A 21669-nucleotide genomic window follows, 5' to 3' on the forward strand; every position below is an offset into this window, starting at 1 on the left:
TGTTTATGCTATCAAAAGTTATTTATTTCATGTCTCTATCTGCTTCAGAGGCTGAGAAATTGAAGGTTTTCTGAACATTGCCAAATTCTGTCAGCTCCTCACAAACCCCTCAGGTTTTAGGGGATCATTTCAAACAATGCTTAAGTTTTAGAGTGTTCTTTTATTCAGCCCCTCAGGTCTAAATGAGTCACAAGATATATGTAACAGATCTGTATGTTCAGGTTTGACTGAACCATGTCCCCAGGGGGAACATATTTTGTCACACACCTCACGTCTCACAGGTATTTACTTTGTTACCGCAAGCCTGCAGTCTGTAGGAAACGATTGTAATTAAAAATGTTCCTGCTTCAGTTCGCACAGGCTCTGCATCAACAGTAGGACACTCGAGTGGAGGAGGGGTACTCACGCTGACTTTGAACGCCTGGACAGTGTTGTCCAGCAGCAGTATGTTGCACACAACCTGTGTGTGCGGCCTGTCTCGCTCCAGCTCCGTCGCCCGGACATTGTAGGATCTGCCAGCAGGCAAGCGGAAGCGCGCGCTCATCACGCTCCTCCCAGGGTCTGCATGGGACCAAGACACAGCAGAGGAAAAACACAAGTCAGGGATCGGACACAAGAGAGGACACAGCAACATGAAATGCAGCATCATTAATGTTAGTGATCTATGAAATCCACTAAAACAATACCACGTTACCTGTAATGTATTTATATTTGTTATATGTTATGACACAGGTAACAAAATCCCCTTCTGTTTGAACAGAACACAATAAGCCAACTTAGAGTACAACAAGATTTCTCTGGAGGGCAGCAACACTGTAAAACAAGTCTGTACAGGCGCAGTGGAACACTAAAGAATGACTGGCTTCATGGGAGAAGAATGTCAATGAGTAGGCAAGTAGGAGATTCCCTACGAGGAGATGTGGAAACTCCACAGCAGCACGGCTCTATCACACAAGACACTGAGCGATGAGAGGAAAGTGTTTGCAACCTTCTATGTGTCATTACTTCACCTTGGGATTATTATGAACGACAACAATGGAGTGAAAAGTAAATGCAATAACACAATCTGCACTTTCAGCAGCCAATTTACGATTTTTGTTGAAATTATTCATTTCCACTTAATTCTGAAAAAACTAATTTACTCTGCACCCAATTTGATCAATACCTTCAATTTGATCATTTAACCATCAGCGTGCCTGCCTGGCCCTGTTGGTGATCAGTTGGGAAACGAAGAGGGGCTGAGGGGGCCCCAGTCTGCTCATCAGCGAGAATAAATAACAATAACTCAATTTGAAGCCGCTCCACTTAGAACAAACCAAAGCCGCTAATTACTGACGCCACGCCTCACGGCTTTCCTTCGACTGCCCCGGATTGGAAACCGCTCAAATGTGGTTTAAAGTCGGGTTGACACGGACAGAAAGAGGTCTGATCACACACATGATGGTTTTAGCATATATTGTATGTTTTCATTTAATGGGGGGTATTATTTTATAGCAGTCATTTGTATGTGATTCAGGTTTGATAAATATAATGCATACATAGAAATAATATAATAATAATATATGTCAAACTCTTTGGGACCATGCATACACACAGAGTTGTGCTATTGTCTGTGTTTTTTTGTAGCTGCAGCAGTGTCTTCAGTTTTTTCTATACTTATATATTTATTTTTGGGTAACATATGGCATTTCAATGGGTTTTGTGCGCTTGCATTTCCCTTTTTATTCTCTGGTGATCTAGTATGACAGAAGACATGATAACTACACAAGGGTTACGGCCCCGGCATCAAGAGCCACTGCATTTGTACCGATGTGATCCCATTGGGTGTGTGTGTTTGTGGGTGTGTGTGTGTGTGTGTGTGTGTGTGTGTGTGTGTGTGTGTGTGTGTGTGTGTGTGTGTGTGTGTGTGTGTGTACAGGTCTTTGGAGGGCACTGCATGTCTGAGTTGCTTGTCACTGTATATCAGCACTAACCTCGTGACTGAGGGCAGATTGTGTGTGCACACTGTGCATGTACACAAATCTATATGTGAGGCCATCACAGGCCATCCTGTCACCTCGGGAGACTCCTGCTACACACAAACATATGCCAAAAGGGGGGAGGGGGGGGGGTGCTTATGTTGTCATTTAGTGACGTCAGCAAAATGATATTTAGTTGCATATCCTGTAGCTGAGGTTTTTATCCAAAGCGACCAACAATAAGTACATTCAACCGTGAGGTGACAAACACAGAACAGACAGAATTATGAGTCCTTTAGATTCATAAAAGCCAAACCACAAAGTGTTATACATATGTAACTACACTTAATTTTTTTCTTTTTAGGACACTTGATGATGGTTATAAGACCATCATCTTCTTAACCAAGGTGTATTCAGAAGAGAAGTGTGAGGCTGCAGTACAGGAAGTGTATTCAAGCATTACAGGAAGTGTTGGTTGACAGCTCGCAGGTAATATCCAACTGGCCGTGACGCTGGTCATACTCTAGGTCATGATGTGGGAAGTTTAGACACACGACCACGAATGCATGCGAGCGACACACATGCTAGTCGCAGCGGCGTCAGTTTGGGAAGTCGAGCGAATGGACCAGCGAGATGAGCAGAAAGGGATTCAGGGACGAAGCCACGCAGAAGGAAGGAAGAACTGAGGGACGCGGCTCCTAACGCCGGCTCCTGCTGAGGGGGAAGCTGAGGGACACACAGCTGATGAGCTCTGACACACAGACACAGTCCACAGGCTGCATCACCGTCCCTGCTTTTTTCCCATCCTCACATTTTCCTGCCATCCAGCTTAAGACGACTTTAAGACACAGAAGCAGAAGGTGCAACCAGTCACTAACAGTTCTACAATGTTCTCTCCCACCGGCTTGTGACTTTAAATGATTACGATCATTTCTTTGATTGTATTTTAAGTTCTGTTTTGTTAGATTTCATTATGCTCAACAATTTTGGTTTTACCTTTCCCTGTGATGTTCTTCACTGTACCATTTTCTATTATTCTATTGCATTCTATTCTGCAATAATTTCCTGCCCTGCTGTGCTCTTTTCAGTTTTGCTCTGCTGAGCTGTACAGGACAGCCACACTCCCCTGAGAGAACCCTCCGGAACTCCGGAAACACGCTACCATTATTGCTTCCTGCAGTCAGCAGAGCTTACAAACAGGCAAGAGTGTGTGTGTGTGTGTGTGTGTGTGTGTGTGTGTGTGTGTGTGTGTGTGTGTGTGTGTGTGTGTGTGTGTGTGTGTGTGTCAGTGTGTGTGTGTGTGTGTGTGAGCGTGTGCATGAGGGCTCTTGACCCCAAAGCTTCCCCTCACTGGTGGGCTCCTCCAGCTCCCTCAGCTTATTGCAAACACAGATGCTCCTGCAGTCTTCCCGGCTGTACACAGGAATACACACCCTTCATATAAACAAACCCAATATATCTCATCAACACACACATGCACACAGAGGTAATCTAACATCAACATGAGGTTGGGTGTCGCTCCACTTCATCAGGATACACACACACACACACGCACACACACGCACACGCACACACACACACACACACAGAAGTACAGAAATAAAGCTACTACCAAACTATGATTCTCCCCATATTTCTTATTCATACGAACTGAATAAAAATCTTCAAAAGGGAAAGTTGCACAAGAGACAGCGGCCTTTCCCGGTTCAAATTTGGGTTGAAGACTGAACTGTATTTGCCCCACACATTTCTATTTATACCCATAATTCCTTCAAAAGAAACAGAGAACATGGACTATTTCTGTTCTTTTTCTGTCCCTTTGTGTTGCTGTGGAACAATTGGAATAATAGGCGAGCAGTAAGGAGTCCCAAAGGAATGGTGCATCACTCCTCCACAGTGTTTCATAAAGCATAAACTAGGCCATAGACGAACAGGTGGTCAATTACAGATGTGTGCCACTGCCTGTGTGTGTGTGTGTGTGTGTGTGTGTGTGTGTGTGTGTGTGTGTGTGTGTGTGTGTGTGTGTGTGTGTGTGTGTGTGTGTGTGTGTGTGTGTGTGTGTGTGTGTGTGTGTGTGTGATGCTTGAGACAGCTTGCGATCGTCGTGAGTTTTCATTATAAATGACCAGGAGGGAAAAAACTGCTTAAAATTCAATGTAAGTCTGTCTCTCTTTCTGTGTTTTATGTTGAAATAAGAACTAAGGGATAAAAAACACACTATACACAGAGTAGAGATCTGCGGGACACGGACACGAACGAGGCCTGATCCAGTGTAATATTTAAGATCTCCATGTCTTCATAAAGAAAGACGTACGCTTGGAATTAACACTGCAGGTCCCAGATCTGAAATAAAGACACTTCATGTTCCAGGTCTGTATTTTTCACCCTGCCCCGTCTGCACCCTCACCCATCCTCTACCTACCTGTGCTTTTTTTTTTTAAACGACCTCACTCATCCGCATTCACCTACGAGCAAATTTAACCACAGCTTCTTTACCAATATTTGGTGTTGCACTCTTCTTTTATAGTGTACCAATCACCCCCCTCCCCCCCATCCACAGCCCACAATCCTAATGATCTCTTATGTAGGGCAACAACAGCAGACTGCGCTGTTTAGTGTGTGTGTGTTTGTGTGTGTTTGTGTGTAACTGATGGATTTAGACAAAGCATTTAACATGTGTCAATGTGGGGGAGGTGGGGTGGCAGGGAAGTTCGAGCTTTAGGAATGTGGGCAGCGACTGACCTTTGACCTCCTTTCGGGTGGGGTGGCCATATGAGGACCCTGGCTAACGGCAATGTCATATAGTGGTGGTGGTAATCTGATTGCTACAGTATGGTTTCCTTTCTGAGGAGAGGCTGGAACTCAATGATAAGGTTTGTGTGCACAATATTACCAAGTCTATACGCTCAATGTACAAGACCTTATTTGGAAACTGTAATTTTGCTGACAACAAGGTGGATTTAAAAAGGTTTCCTGCTGTTACAGAGGAATAAACATCGATACCACAAGGGTCAGATAAGGTGAGTCAGTCAGGAAGTTAAAGGTTAGTGGTAGACAATATGGATAAACATCTATCACACTAAATATATCAATGTTAAAATGGCCCCCTTATTTTAGTTGAATTAATTTTATAGACATATCTTTCATTCTGATGAGCTTAATTACATCAGTGCATTCTTGTTTCTTCACGGAGTACTTTTGACTCATGCTTGTGTTTGACTTTGCAACACAATGGTCTCAGTATAAACACAATCTCTGGAGGATGACAACTACATCTCTGAAATTTGGAAATAAAAAAATGGTATTGAATCAAGTTTCCTTGATCGCAGCTTTCATTTAAACAGTTTTTCTTATTTCTTTCTTTTCCTCTCCTGTCTTTAGGCTTCATTATGTCCTGTGAAGCCATTATGCAAATTACGGTCATCAGTGGCAAGGAGCAGCCCTCTCCATACGTACATACGTGCACACACATGCACACAAAGAGAGCCATTTATACCACGTTAGACCAGTCACAGAGATTCCTGCTGAATCAAAGATGCAGATGATAATGGAAGCTGACAGACATTCGCAGCCGCTCTTTCAGCTCATTCTGGACAATGTTTCTGCAGCACTCGTGTCATCGAGATGCATCTCACCCAACCGGCACGATGTCCTCATTACCATATCATCCAATCCACATCCTGCTCTCTTCCCCTCACCCCTTACAGAGCTTCTATGTTCTTTCCATGTTACCCTGATCCTCTGTGTGCCTTCTCATACCATTTCCTCCTCTGCTGCTACACCGCTCTGTCATCTTGCCCCCACCCCCTCTTGTTGTGTCCCTTCTTCCATACATGAGCATCTCTTCTCCATTCTCTACCTCTGCTCTCGTTTCCCCCTCTTGACCTTGCTAACATGCATTTCCTCCAGCTGCGGAGCTAAATGCACACGGAGGGACAGAAACTCAACTTGTTTTCTTCCTAATGTGTCATTCTGAACCGTTTCATCTGGCTTTTCCAGCTATTTATATCATTAAGAGAGATTAGAACTGGTTATATGACCTCTTGAGGTGAAACCTTGTGCTTCTCAATACGTCCCCCACGGGCTGAATTAAAACTCTGTCACAGCTGCTCAGGATTATATAGAAGGCAGGCATGTAATTATTTCCTCTCTATGGTTGATCAAGTTGACAAAATATTAAACGCACAAGCATAAACTAATTTAAATAGTGAACATTAAAGTTCAGATTGTCCACAGATCAGTCCGGATGTAACAATTGTGAAACTGAGAGCAAAACCGAGATACATATGTCTGCAGTATCGTATTGCTACGGGACAATAGAAGCACAGAACCCTAACCTGAGCCTGCTACCACCGCTGGAGGCTAATGTCACAAAACTCATTTTCATTTTACAATTAACACTATAAACACATGTAGATCACAACATTATTATTCTACATAAAGGTAGGAAAACTGCTGGTTTGTGTATTACTCAATACACCTCTTTTATTATGTCATGTGACGGCTTTGTCCTAACCATTATTGAGTGATCACGCCCGTGGTAATAGTTAAGTAGCAGTTTAATTAACTCAAGATGGATAATAACCTTGAGATTAGAGAACCCCAATGCACATTACAGTCAACACATTAAAGAAGAAACGAGGTCTGAACCACGAGAATTGTTTCATCCTCTGGAAATATGGAATCTTGCAGTAAAAAAAATATATTTGATCACATTGTTTGCAGTTACACACACCTATAGTGTATTTGACTGGAGCTGATGATTTGAATTAACATATACAGCAGCAGAGAGTTCACAGTGGTGGAGACTTCTGAAGTATCCTGCTTTCAGTCAACTCTGTGACTGACAACTTGCTCCATAAATACAGAAACATCCATTTAACTACTATTCCCTTTACAGTGGTCAGGCCTAGAAATGATTCAACCTGCAGTCAAACCACTGAGAGAAATATAATACAAAAGGCACATGGTTGGTTCAATAATTGATTGAAATCAAAACACACAATTGTTTCTTTTTTACATCTCAGATTCGTCTCACAAAGTTTTATTCTGGTTAACTGGGATGGACCCTGTTACCTGCATGCAGCACTGTTACTGATTGATAGGTGACAGTTATTACTAAGCTATGACACTTTCTGGATTTGTTTGCTGCAGAGCTTTCAGACTTCCTCAGTTTATTTAAGTTGCGATAGACTCCTTAGAAGTAAAAAGCTGCTTAACTAAATGTCAACTTTTCCAGCTATAAAGGATCAGTGGAGCTAGTCAGAGCGATTTTACAATACAAGCAGTTGCACACACACACACACACACACACACACACACGTGCACAGACATAAAAATGCAGCTGAGAGAGAGAAACTGTGATGATGGTTTGATTAAAGTAGCACATTCCCCAGATTTATTTTGTGCAGTTCCTGCTGACACTGGCACCTTTAAATGTTACCGGGGGGGGGGGGGGTTCTGAGAACGCTGCAAATTTCCACCCGCATCCACCTCAGCCCGGCACATTCCTGCCCCACCAGCAGGGAGGCCAGGTGTTTCGTACCAAGCACACCCCCCTTCCTGCTGCTGCTAGGTTAGCTGCTATGCCCCTAGTAGCTCAGCTTCATGGCTGAGGACTACAGACACATCGAGATTACACCTGACAAACAATAGTACACCGATTGAGGCCTGGACATTATTTTTTGTGTTTTTCAATCATTCTAAAATCACTGAACACCTGACATTTTCTGGATATGAATGTATACATAAGGACAAATTTTAACTGGATATTAAACAGACTTTACTTTGTCAGCTCCCTTGAACAAAGTTCATGTCATGTCCGATGGAGCCAGTGAATAAATAGAAAGGGTCATTGTCCGGTGAATTTGATGGTGCATCGATGCAGTGCCATTAAAAAGTGCTGGTCCAATCATAGCACACACTGATAGATATCACTCCCCTAAATATGCCCGAATCTTTCCATCAAGAGCCATCCATTATTCAATGGAAATTGGTGAAAATACCAAAAAAATACCCCAATCTCATAATGTTAAAGGAAGTGGAAAAAGTCCAGGACTCCTTATCTTAGCAGAAGAAATGAGAACCAGCATCTTTATATCACAAACTTAACAGTGGCAACATATGACCTTTGCCAGCATCCACCAGTCAGCACTACTAGATCTGCAGCTATTTTAATTTGGATAAAGATCCACCACCACCACCACCACTCCAAGTGGGTTTGAATGTGTGTTTAACAGCACCCAGGATCAATAAGCAGCAAGTGAATCAGCCTCTCTTCATTAGGGTGTAAAAGCTCCCCAGACACCATAAACCATAAAGAACAAGCAACACACACATATGCACGTGTTGAACATCTTGTATCGGTCTTCCATCAACTCCTCCCACAGAACTATCTTCAACTAGACAACAGTATCTGGTTCTGAATTAATGTCCATGATTGATTCAATTATTGTTCTGAATACATTTTTCTTTAAAAGGACAATACTGACGTAGATGCAACAAAATAAATGCAAGTGTTCATTTAAGCAGAAATGGGATGATTTGTAAATTTAAATGAGGTTTAACACAGGTGCTGAGTTGGGGGTCAATACCTCAAACATGAGAAAATAAGAATGGATTTAAGCAGTAAGCATTATGATGCTGATCATGTGAAACCAGCTTTAGCATTACCTGCATACACCAAGGAGCTCATACAAGTCTTACTGTGAAAGAGGTATTCCAACCAGCCCTGACCTTTATCTGTTTCCCCCTCACACAAACTGGGAGGAGCCTTGAATAAACACTTCTGTCTCTGAGGCCCTTTCCAGACGTTGAACATGAAAACTGTGTCCTGATGCTTTTTCATATATGAAGAACGCAGCAGTAGACGGGATTCTACAGGTTCATAACAACAGGAACATTTACACAACATTCAGGTGAGGGGTGGCCCCTGGTAGAGCATGACGAACGCAGGATAGGTCATACAAATTCCACTGCAGGAAGCACTTGTGTTGTCTACTCAACAACACGGTCTTCAAAATCTTTGTTGGCATCTTCTTCATGTATCGCACCTCTTTGTCCATCATGAAATATGTGTGTACTTCCAGGTTTGTGTCCATAGCATTTCAAATAAACGCTGAAATTGGGTCCGGCGTGATCGGATCGCTATCGGATCGGAGTCCGTTCAGACCTTTACTTGTTATTGGCTCACAAAAACCACATGTTGTTCGCTGGTATGATTGGGAGGAGGGCAAAAACATTGCGAGGGAACAATGACGACAAACAGGGGATGTGGGTAGCAGTACCAAGAATGCTCAAGATAGAAGACCTATACAATATCTAGATAGGAAACAATATACACAGACACAAACCTGTCTGTAGGGAGGATTATGGTCAACTGAGAACTGTTTAGTTACAAAGGTTAACAGCCTGAAGCCCCTGCAGCAACACAGGTGACTCAAGAAGCAAGAGACGCTTGAACACTGGAGCTGATGATTAAACAGTCGGCTGATGTATTGCATGGCTCGTATAACGTGAGCGTGCGTGTGGGTGAGGTGTTAGGGGATCTCTCTGTACCACAGGTTTGCAAGACGAGATGAGGATGAAGAGATCGAGGTGTGTGGAACACATTGTGGTTGGTAAACAGAGCCAAAACAGGAAGGCGTGGGCCCACCTGACAGTCGCCTCATACTTTGTACAACGTTTCCACACCAGAGGAAAAAAAGGGTTAGCTCCTAGCGCAAAAATACTGAGACCGCAATTTGTCCATTATTTCACATGTCCCGACGAGTGAGGGCAGAAATATGCAGCTGAACTGATCCAAATGAAAAAGGCGGCAGAGTGCTTTGTGCCAAATACCTGTGTTTGTAGCTCAAACAGCCAATAGTGAATCTCCCGGTGTCAGGCTTTTTGAGTGTGTGACGTTTGGTCTTCTGACAGCACGGCCACAGCTTTCATACAGAATAGTGCGTCACAATAAAGCAGCTTACCAAACTAACTAAATCTATTTTCTGAAGAACTGGCATGTGATCAGCTGGAGCAATGTTAACCTCTTTATTTGCACGTTTAAACATTTGATCAAACATCGAGCAATTCTGCATTGCCGTCATGTGATCAGGTTTCATGTTTTGCTGTGAGAGTTGAAATTTGCACTGTGGCTTTTTTTCATGATTGCATCAGTGCAGGTTATGCATTTGTGGTTGTAATAACTTGGCAGATGGCATTTCCTCTGCAGGTTAGACAAAGGGTATGCCAGCTCGACATTAATCTGATTTTACAAAAGAAGATTAGTGCAAACCCAGAATATGGAACGAGACCCACTTTGGTCAAGAAAAACATATACTGATTTGGGTATAAAACATTCGTTATAATTGTTATAATGTTGTACATTTTGATTTTAATGTTATTTTTTTTATCTATCTTTGTATTTATTCATCTGTGTCCAGAAGTCACTGAACCATTTTTTTTGCAGTTTACATACTTAATCTAGTTCAACACCAGATTTCTTCATTTTGTTACTTCCTGGAAAATCCCTCTACGCTTCCATTTCATCACCTTCTTTCCACTGAACATAGGACTGGGCGAAATATCAAGATACAACTTTTCACTTCACGATAATGTCACATTTTCATTTCTTTATATATAAGAACTGATTTTAGCTCCTGGCTGAAGTGGTGGTTTTAAACTCTTTGAGCAAAGAATGACAAACACTTTACAAACATCTAATACATTTACTGTGGACAATGTATAAGCCATGTATTGACATATATATTATTATATTTTGTTGTATTGCTATTGATGAAAACTTGATCATGATGATTATTGATATCGTTTTATTGCCCAGCCCTCACATAAACACAACAGTATCCCATTCGATTGCCACCAATATACACAGCCAGGTCTTTCAACAGGGCATGTTGTTGCTGGAGTTGATCAATGATGATGAGTGTGTGAGTGCTTTGTTGCATTCATGTAGCTATAGCAGTTTATCAGCTCCTCTAGAAATCTATAAACTGCAACAGTGTTGAAACACAAGCCGACACACAGCAGGATAAGTGACAACTCTCACGTGACAAACTCCGAACTGAAATCATTGCTGCAGCTCACGGTGGCAGCTCGTCCAGTGTTAATCAGTTGCCAGGTTGATGCTTTAGCAAGAGGTGCTAAAACATGCAGGGATTCATGGGCTTGTAATTAATGTGTCTTGGTTTAAAGGGTCTGAGAAATGTCAAGTATTGTCCTTGTGCTAGCAGCGTCCATGCCGGCTCAGAGGCTGACAGAGACAGAGCATGCAGAGCAGCCGTGAGTCAGCCGGAGCCAGCCTCCCCCCAGCCTCATGCTGAAATCAGAGAAACCACAAGAATGTAACAGCTTCTGTTATTATCCCTTCCCTCCTGCCTCCCTGCCTGATAGCCTGCCCCAGAAAAAAGGAGCGAGGCTGCCTATTCCTCCAACACACACAGACACACACACAGACACACACACACACTCAATCTTGTTCTCATGTTCTCTCGGTGCTCTCCTTCTCATCTGACACACAAACACATAGATTCTCTGCGGGTATGACTGTCCATTTTGGTCACTTTCTTTCTGCACACACAAATACTCTCTTTAACCCCCCCCTCCACACGCACACACACACACACACACACACACATACATACACAGGACCTGACAGTGCAAAATCACATACACTGCAATTTGTTTCTCCAACTGAGAATGGCTGCAAACCAAAGGCTATCAGACACATAGAAACATCTACACAAATACCCACAGAAAAAAACAAGCTGATACGGTACATACATTGTCAGCAGACACACACTACACCAGATCAATAGTTGTATAGCTGATAGTGCAATAAATTGATCGCACAATGGAAAGGTACATTTTAACAAGCTCACGTGCTCACTAGTTAACAAATGACTCTACTAAAAAGATATTACAGCTGTTGGCTGTCCTTTAACCAATTGATGCTCTTCAGTTTCGATTTTAAATCCTTTTGTTATTTCCTGTATGTCTGCTGAAAAACACAACTATTTCATGCTATTTTGCAATGTTTTATACAAACATACATTTTCCGATATGGATATTGAAAAATCTATTTATTAATATCACAAAACTGTTTTTGAGAAATGACTGTCTGCTTCTATCTGCCTGATGGTAAGAAGGATTACACAAAAACAAACTACTGTACAGATTATACCATGAAATCTGGTGGAAGGGTGTTGTATGGATCAATGGAAGTTTTGGTGCGGATCCAGATCAGAGGCTGGATCCAGGAATGTAGTTTCACTTTCTTTGTCATTGTGAGCTGCTGTGTTCTTCAACATGTTCTTTGAGTTCTATGATAAGAATTCATGGAACTAAAAAATTAGGCATGACTAGGGAAGGGTGTGCAATTTGGTGCAGATTGAAACAAAAACTAAATGTTGCTTTTAGGTTAGCGATAGTCATGATGTAAGATTCAGATGTCAAAAGAGTTTGTTTGGTTACTGTACAGATCAAAGATCACGTGGGTGGACACACCCTCCTAAAAAGCAAGCCTGTCAGCCTTTGTCACCAGATATCACTACGCATGTCGTTGATCCTGTCCCCCGCTGCTCTCTTCGCTACTCATCTCACATGTACGCTGATGACATGCTCACACGTCTAAATCCAGCCGCCATCTGTTGACAAAAAAGAGAGGGAATCGTGCAGAGGCTAAAGTTTGAATTCACTTGCAGTAAGGATATGAAACGAAGGAGAGAAGAAAGGAGAACAAGCCAGTGGAGGAAGCCCTGATGCCCTGTGTTTTGAGACTGCTCAGTCTGTTCATGTTGCAGTTGGATGTGCAGTCCCTTTGCGCTTCCTCCAGATCTCACAGCAAAACAAGCAGCAGATTAAACTAGTTGATCTCCTGGAAATAACCCCGTCAATTCATAAAAACACTGCATGTTTGAAAAGGGGGGCAGGACATTTAAGGATTAGAATCATGGAAATAGATGCACAATTTTCATAATAAAGTAACCAAACTGTAACTCTTACTGTCACAGTGTTTGTAAAACAGCTGAAAACCTAAAGTTAGAAAGGTTTTTTATCGCCTGTAATGATACCAGCTCCGAATATGAATATAGGCACTGCTAGGCAGTATAAAATAAATATGTGAAACGTTGCTAATTCAAATGGGGACACAGCAGAATAAGGAACCTCATCCATTTTTGGCTCTGACCCACTGTTCTTAAGCAACTGTGTCCTTTGACCCTCTGAGATATTCATGGCTCTTTAAGCAGCTGTTTGAAAAGGCAGACCTGAGGATCTGAAGCCACACACACGCGCATGTGCGTGCACGCTAAGCTCAGGTTGCACAAGCAACAGATTAAAATGGGCACAAGGCACCTTTAGGAAACTGTGTGGGTATGTCTAAAAGTGCAGAGGAGTGCGAGTGCTGCAGAGTATACACACTTTGGGAGAAAATGGGAAGGCTGATGGTGAAGGGAAGGACAAGCCAGAACACGCACTCAAGCATAACTCTAGAGTAAAGAGTCAGGAGCCAGCTGTACTCACATACCTGAGGAGTGTAAAGGTGGGGGTGGGGCTGCCCAGGAGAGGAGAGGAGTCCTCTTTCACATGAAACATGCTTAAATAATATGATGACGTGGATGTGGTGGTGAGGAAGGACTGACTTCATCATCTTTATCGCACTGTTTCAACTCGCAGTCTGAAGACCAAGATTGTTGCACTAATTCCCATCAAAACTTGCAGAGGCCAAGTTCCAACTACATTTGAGATGCATGTTTAGGTTTGAATTGTGCCCAGATTCAAACACACAACTTTATATGACTGTCTGAGCTGCTTGCTAACATTTATTAGCAGACAGATGAAACAAATGTTTAAAAGTTATATTTATTTATCCATTTAAACCATGGAAATAACAGAGGGCAAACCAAAAATGCCCATGGTCAAACCACAAAATGATGATGATGATGATCAATAGCAGCATCAACTGACCAGGAGCTTGTCAGTATTTCAGTTCTTATCATTACCCAGCATTAAACTGGTTAAAACTGGCTCTTGAGACCAACCCCTGCAGGCTAGAGATCCGGGTGGATATGCTGAGGAGAAAGTCAGAAGTGAGGGAGCGGACATGTTGAGGGAAAGGAATGAGTGGAGCTGAGCGGCTACAATGGACACAAGATGACACAGTAAAGACATTTCAACAAGTGGCATGTTTTCAAAAATATACAAGAAACAAGTAATGTGTGCAGGTTCTTCTTTTCAGAAACAATGATAATTGTCAAACTATTAAATGAGGAAAAACTTGCATACAGGTCTAATTTGTTGTTGTCTACGATCAACTGATTAACCATTCCTTTCACCTGTCCAATGGCCTTTTCCTCAATTTACCATACCCTGATTTATCTAATGACCACCACTACACCTATCCATCTCATACCTGTTGGTGATGAATGATTATTTTAATCCCTTAATCGCTTTATGTTCGACTCTATTAATCCAACCCCTGCACGGCTAGCTCGGTCCATCTCACAGCTCATAAACCATAATCTAGCTTTATCTCCTGGCATGGTGGTATAATCCTGCCCTGCATTTTTCTGATTTGGGTTAGTAAACACTCATTATAAGGACGACACTGCATGATTAATTACAACAGATATCTAGAGCCACTCCTTGCATTGCCATGGCCCAGTGGAGTAAAGAAGTGTTGTGTGGGGTTATCTTTTAAATGACGTTTATTTTATACTTCCTGTGATTATTTGCCAGGAATAAAGTAGCAATAACAGCACATTTTTCTATAATCTCCTAAAACATAATGAATTTCATAATTTATTTAATGTTGCATGACATCCCCCTTGATTTCCCAAACCCCTCAATTATTTGGTCTTCACTGGATGGTTATCTGAGAGCTAACTCCATTTTACCGATCCCAGTGGGACAGGAAAAGAATTGTTCCCAATGTGAGATGGTCTGGTGGGTCGGGACAGAGACCCGTCTCAACCATTAACAACTATGTGGATCTACCAGACTAAATTAAAATGGGATATACTGTACAAACTGTACCATACAGGCAACGATTGAGAAGGTACTAACCAAGTCATTTGTTAAATCACCAATGACAAAAACAAGCTTAACTAGAAGGTCACTCAGTGGAGTGACTACCTCCACCAAGCCTCAACTCATCCCTTATGAAACCAAATATAAATTCACTATGTTCTGGATTTTTATCCGGATCAAATATCATTCCCTTAAGAATGCTTGATTTTGTTCAAGATTCATGAATTAATGAAAAGGTGCTGCTGTATCCGACCCCTGTTCCAGATCCAAACTGAACAGGTCCTTGCTTGCATCGGGCCCCAACCCCCTCCATAAACGTTCATGGACATCAGAAGAGAGGTTTTGTTTAATCCTTCTAAGTAACAAACAAACAAAAACACAAGCTCCCTGGCAGAGGTAATAAAGAGTTTTCTTTCTGCACATGCTGTATCAGACTACAGAGTGCTTTCTGTTACACTCTGAGACCGAGGTATGATTATTAAAGTCAAGAATATTCAGATACGACTCTGATGGTGTGCATGCATGTAGAATCACAATTCTCTCTGTTGTGTATTTTTTGAATGAGAGAGGGAGAGAAAGAGAGAATGTGACCCTGATCTGACAATATTACATCCAAAATAAAATCTTGGAACAAGACGGAACAATACTACGACTGTGCGACTATGAATAAACACTTCATTCCAAAGTAAAATAGGACAGAAGTGAATCTACCCCCAACCATTTACACGCTATTCACAAGGCCACTGTTATTTATGTCCCAGTGTTCACAGGCAGCAAATAACAACATGCAAGTCTTCTCCACTACTTTCTGAATTATACTGAGACGACTGTGCTACTGGCCTGACAGATGCATCCATATTTGATATGAGTTCCTTTTGTAGCCGTCTGAATGTGTCACTATTAAATATGCCATTACTTGCTTTCTATTTTGGAAGGCTGAATCTGTGGAGGCACCTTAGTCCTGGCATTCGGTAGCTGCGGTGCCTTGTGCAGGGTAAACACAGCTGTGTTTGGGACTTGCAAGATGATTTTTGCTGAGGACCTATGTGTCATATCCACCCCAGCAACACAACACTAACTAGCTGCCTTCCTGGGAGCTACCTTGCAGGATATTCATGTGAATGGATGTTTACTTAACTGCTGCCAGAAAGAATTGTGGCTCAGGACAATCATGGTGATCTGCGAGTGCTATGTTAGCCTGTGCAATGTTATGCTAAATCATAATTGCGTTGGCCTGAGCCACATTAGGAATATTTCTGAATGCAGCAGTTGGCAGGATGCATTACATTCAAGAAATAAACGGTCGCCGTCTTCCCGCTGTAAGTCCGAACTAACCGATCCCTTCAATGAGTAAGCTTACAATGCTTCCTGACTGCAGACAGTACTGGGAGCTTTCCATTGGGTTAGAATGAAATGGGCCGACAGCTGGTTCTCTTGGTTAAACAGGAGGATGTTATTAACACTCAACTGGGGATAAAATTAACCACTCTGCAGAATAAGATCGACAGTCACACACTGTAATTGGCAGGAGGGATAGTTATCTAGTACTACTTGGATTTCTTTTTCTATAACACTTCTGGCAACGATAAGCCAACTAATATTAGATTCGCAAATGCTACCATCTTCAAATTCTGATCTTGCCCGCCGCACCCAACTAGCAGTACACTTACAGACTCACAAACACTGAGTGGTCAGCCCTACTGAGCACCATGTTAAGTGGAAGCGAATGTTGAGACCCCCAGAAATAGGGTTTCAGTCAAGAAAAGGAATAGGTGAGTGAGGAACTGACAAGAAAGGAACATTTGTTGGAAGGACAGAAGATCAGCCAGCAGCTAAAACCTCTCATTTATATATTAATATATTGCCCTATATAATTATATTGCCCATATCCACTTATTTTGCACAAGACCTAATAAACATGATCTTTAGGCATACAGTGTTCCACTGATTCCCTAACATTCTGTACTCTGAGCCCATCCCACAGTGTATACACATCTCTCAGCCTCTCAAACTGATGAGAACAATGGTTGACCTTTGACCACGTTGCTATGTGGCCCAGTTTATGATGTTTAAGCAGATGGCTGTCATCTCTTTGCATCTTCTCGACTGGCACTCGTCAACCCCTTGGAGTTACAATGAGTCATCGCTAGCGAGAGGTCTCAGGACGCCAAAGTGGACATGAATTGGCTGCGTCTCCTCGCTTCTATTCTCAACTAGAATGGTACTCAGTAGAACACATACCACCACTAAGGCCCATCAGTCCCCTTGAACTCACCTTCCAACATTGAAATCAGTTCCTTAAATGTGCATGATCAATATCCATTAATTATTATGTGGGGAAATTGTGTAAATGTTGAGAAAAAAGAAAGAAAATCCTTCGAGGATGAAATGGATCAGTCAGATTCTAGCAGCCATCCACCAAAGCCCTGAGGGTTTGGGGATGGCAGTAAAACAGAATTATTCAATATATATATATATATATACTTATCCTTCATCTTTAACTGATACAACAGAATATCATCAAGTTAGGGATGAAAATCTGACCGGCAAAATCTAATCCAACGACAGTATGTTTGGCCTGGTTGTCATCGCAGAGTCTTGCTTCAGGCAACATTGTGCAGCAGTGCTCTTGCTGCATGTATTACAGGCCTGCAGGTTATGCCCTGAGACAGAATAGTTTTTTTGTATTACAGTTATTAAAAAACACAATACAATCCTGAGGTTGAATGGTTGGAAATGAGATAGGGGTCACAAACAGTTTGCCCCTGCTTCATATCCACAGTTGAAATTGACTCCCAATTGGCCTCGGGATCTAATGATACTCCCTGACTACTAGCTTGCTCCCATGGGCTACCCCAGCCTTCTGCCAGCTGGGGAAGTTAATTCCAATTACCTGTGCCCCCCCTCCATCTTCTTCCCCCATCCCCCCCTGTCCCAACCTTCCCCTCGCTTCTTCCCCTCTGCCCTCTCTACCTCCGTCTCAAACACACACACACACACTCTTCTGTCGTTAACCATGGGGAGGGCTGGTTCAGGTGCACAGCCCAAGTGAAGAGGGGCCATTGCCACAGGCAATTTAATCTTCACCAGCTGAGTCCACTTCTTCAGTACTGGACAGCACAACAAGCAAAGAAATTTAGTTCAATCCAGGATTTTGCTCAGCACATCATGTAAGGATTTATAATATGCCTCTGGAGAGAAAAGGTCAGATTCATCAAAAGGCTCAGCCTCACTTGCGTGTCTAGGTACCGAGAGCACAGCCTTTAATCTCACTATGTGTTTCAGCTAACAGATGAGTTCCACTGTTTGTCATTAGAAACATTATCGTGGTAACCGATATTCTGATATTAACATGATTGAGACAGTAGTGTGAATAAGACACTTATGTAAGCAGCAATCGTCTGATTATCTTCATGTCGACGTAGAGTATTCCAACCTTAGTTGAATTAGACTCTTTAAATTCTGGCGGGAACGACGGGCGTATAACATAGTGGAATAATGTTCATGTGAGTCATAATCAAACTATGCTCTGTTACATGTAAACAGGAATATCAATGGAATGTTCTATTAGCAACTCATAGAATAAGAATAAGACCAATAATTAGATTATTGTAAATGTACTCATTAAAGATTGTTGCATCAGAGAACCCGACTCTGCTCTCAGTGTTATGGAGAAGCTCTGGTTGCAGACATTCAGAGCGTTTCTGTCTGTAGAAACAGTTTTGCCCAGGCAGGAATGATGTATTTCATCCTTCAAAGAATAATTATCACTTAGTGTGTGGAATGAGAAAACAGGTGGATCAGGTAAAAAGATGTAGCCGAAAACATATAATTAAGGGATGACAATAATGTGGAGTTCACTTAAATCCTCAGGGTGTTTCTCACTGTAAGTAATTGCACCACTAAATATAATAAACAGCATTTTGACGATAACAGCATTTGATAACAAAAAGTGGCATCAGTGACCTTCACAAAGTATTAAGCCCTTCACATGTCTAAGGACTGAAGCTGAAAAGCCAGTCACACTTTTCCAGTAGTGTAATCTCATGCAGAATAATCCTTAATGCAGCAGCTTTAGTGGTGTCCCATATTAAAAATGTGCTACATGGCAGGCCTAATTCCCAAGATAAGTAGTTCAGCCTCAGCTACCATCACCCCACTCCACCCACCCCTCCCCCCATCCTAGATGTATCCAGGTCAAGAAGAGCCACTAACATAAGGTCAAAGTCATTTTGGGATGGGGGGGGGGGGGGGGGGTTGGGTGTCTGTTAAATTAAGTGTTCATATGGATTCCTGCAGACGTGGAGAGCGTAGAAACACGCTTGTCAAAACAATTCGCACTGTCTCACTTTACAAATAAAGAGTCAGTAAAATTACACAGGATATTCCCAGTATGTCGGTGGGTTGAGGGCGTCAGGGGACGGGTATGGGGGGTGGGGGGGGTCTGCCTGCACAAATCCCTGGGGTCACACAGCGTTTTGGGGGAAAACTGAAGAGAGCTAGAGGATTGCATTCACTGGCTGCCCCCCCCCCCCCCCCCTCCCTTGTATCTGAGATCCAGTTCAGGAGCAATCAGTGGATATGTCTCTAAAGTGGTTCTGCAGTTTTAAAGCAGGACCAGCGATGGGAGCGATGGGAGTACCGAGACCCGACCGTATGATCTCAGCACCGGCTGCAGACTGGCAAGCAGCGGAGGAACCGACTGCGACCCAAAAAAGATGTGGCACGGATGGTGGAGGGTTACGTCATCTCAAGAGAGAGAGAGGAAAAGAAGAGGACGCCTCATCACAGCAAATAAAATAAAACCCTCACATCCATTAAACTGAGCCGTGCGGTGCTGCTCACCCCGCACACGGGAGTTCACGCTGTCATCCCCCCGTGCGACAACAATGAAGTATCATCCGTGCACGGGCGGAATAAGCAGCTTATCCATCGCGGGGCCCTCGGCTTCTTCTTGCGTGACGCGTTTTTCTGGAATATGACACGTACGTGAACGCATCTGCTTCCATGACCGCACACGTTCCCTCTGACGGATCCTATGTGTTTGCGGGTTTTATCTGTTTACGTTGATAGACACCATGGGGCAGAATCTCTACCCCGCATCAGCTGTCACCGCAAAAAAATGATCACAAATCAAACAATGGCTGTTGCGTGTGATAACAGCGATGTCACATTTAAAGCCACAGCAGCCGCACTGGCTCCAGTCAACGCCAACTCGGACCCCCTGTCATTAAAGGGCTCCTTGTGCACTGTACAATGAATGAGCCATTAACAGGGGGGTGGGGGGGCTGGTTAACTGAATTACGTGGGGACGCTTAACACGGGGAAGTTTAGCTGATTCAATAAACGTGGTTAAAAAAAAAGAATAACACGCAAAACCCCCGACACTGCACACACTGGATGTTTAAAGTCAGCAGGGAGATATTGAATGGGCTAAGCAGCGGCTAGCTAACCACAAGCAGGCTACAACAAGCAAAGCACAGGCTATTGAGGGGAAATGTGTGTTAATGTGTGTGTCTTGTTGCTGGGTGTGGGGGGGGGGGGGCTCACTTAAATAGGCACGAGTGCAATTGCAACACAAGCCCCCCCCCCCCCTTCGCAGCAACGTTGTGTCGTTGCTGTTTCGCAATGTTAGCCAATGTTGTAGCCCCGTGCGGCCAGCAACTTGGGTTAAAAGTGACAGCGCTAAGCTAGCTAGCGAGCTAACGTCAGTTGGCGGTGTGGAGCTGGTGGCCTGCGGGCTCCCCCTCTCTCCCTCTCCACCCCCTCTCCCTCCATCTCTCTTACCGTCATAAACTGCTCCAGGGGCGTCCAGTTTTTAAGCAATTCAATGTTTCTCCGTGTGAGGAAATGGTGAGTGTGTGTGTGTCGGGGGCGATGTGGCCCGAACATCCAAGATCAGTTCGCCCACTGCCGACGAAGCCCGAGCATCATCACCACTATCACCGTCTTCACCAGCACTCGCGGTCCGGCGGTGCCTCACACACATCCACCCAGCAGAGCGGGGCCTCCTCCGGGCTCGACCATGCGACTGGCTCGGCGACGACGGGTAATCCACAAGCGAGGAGCCCCCGCAGTAACCATTGGCTAGACGCGGCGACCAGCGGCAGTCATTTCAGGTCGACGCGGTGCGAAATATATAATCCCACGCATGCGTGATCAAAACAGGGGGAAAAAATATGCAATCTCCAGGGGGGTGGGGGGGGGATTATAAATATCACAAGCGTAGATTTTTTTGGCTAGTGGGGGGGGACGGGGGGACGTCAGATCAGCGGCGAGGCGAGCGGTGGAAGCCGGAGACTCGAGCGGGAGTGTGTCCGTTGTTGTCCGCGGTCCCTGCTCCTCTGCAGCTGCTCCTGCCTGCACCGCAGCTCCGAGCGGCGGGCGACGTCATGGCGTCGAGCCCGGCGCACAGGGGCGGGGCCAGCGAGCGGGAGGCGCGTTGTTTGCTTTTGAGCGCACCCACGAGAGAGAGAGAGAGAGACCCGCTGCGGGATGCGATCCATTAATCCTAATATTCACACGCACACGGACACACACAGGCGATCCCTGAAAGAACTAAACACACCGCGTTTGAAGCTGTGTTTTAACTTGTTTTCACCTGTGGCATTAATGCACATAAACCATAGACTGTATATAAAGACATACAATTTTAATATATTGCACAAATGTATGTGTGGTG

At 43.6% G+C, this 21669-nt stretch overlaps 1 protein-coding gene across 2 annotated transcripts in view; it reads right to left on the bottom strand.

The window, feature by feature from the left end:
- The window catches only part of ptpn4a (protein tyrosine phosphatase non-receptor type 4a), a 57353-nt gene extending 36136 nt beyond the window's left edge, over positions 1-21217 (bottom strand). The window contains exons 1-2 of one of the 2 annotated variants that reach the window (XM_053439749.1): positions 20775-21217; positions 407-561 (exon numbers count right to left, since the gene is read on the bottom strand). In XM_053439749.1, coding sequence (XP_053295724.1) covers positions 407-544 — 138 coding nt within the window. In that variant the 5' untranslated portion in view covers positions 545-561; positions 20775-21217. The remainder of the gene's footprint in view (positions 1-406; positions 562-20774) is intronic. The other variant, XM_053439750.1, reaches the window with a different exon arrangement.
- Positions 21218-21669: the final 452 nt, after the last annotated feature.

The sequence above is a fragment of the Pleuronectes platessa genome, chromosome 14 (genome assembly GCF_947347685.1).
Source record: "Pleuronectes platessa chromosome 14, fPlePla1.1, whole genome shotgun sequence".
In the NCBI taxonomy this organism is placed as follows: Eukaryota; Metazoa; Chordata; class Actinopteri; order Pleuronectiformes; family Pleuronectidae; genus Pleuronectes; species Pleuronectes platessa.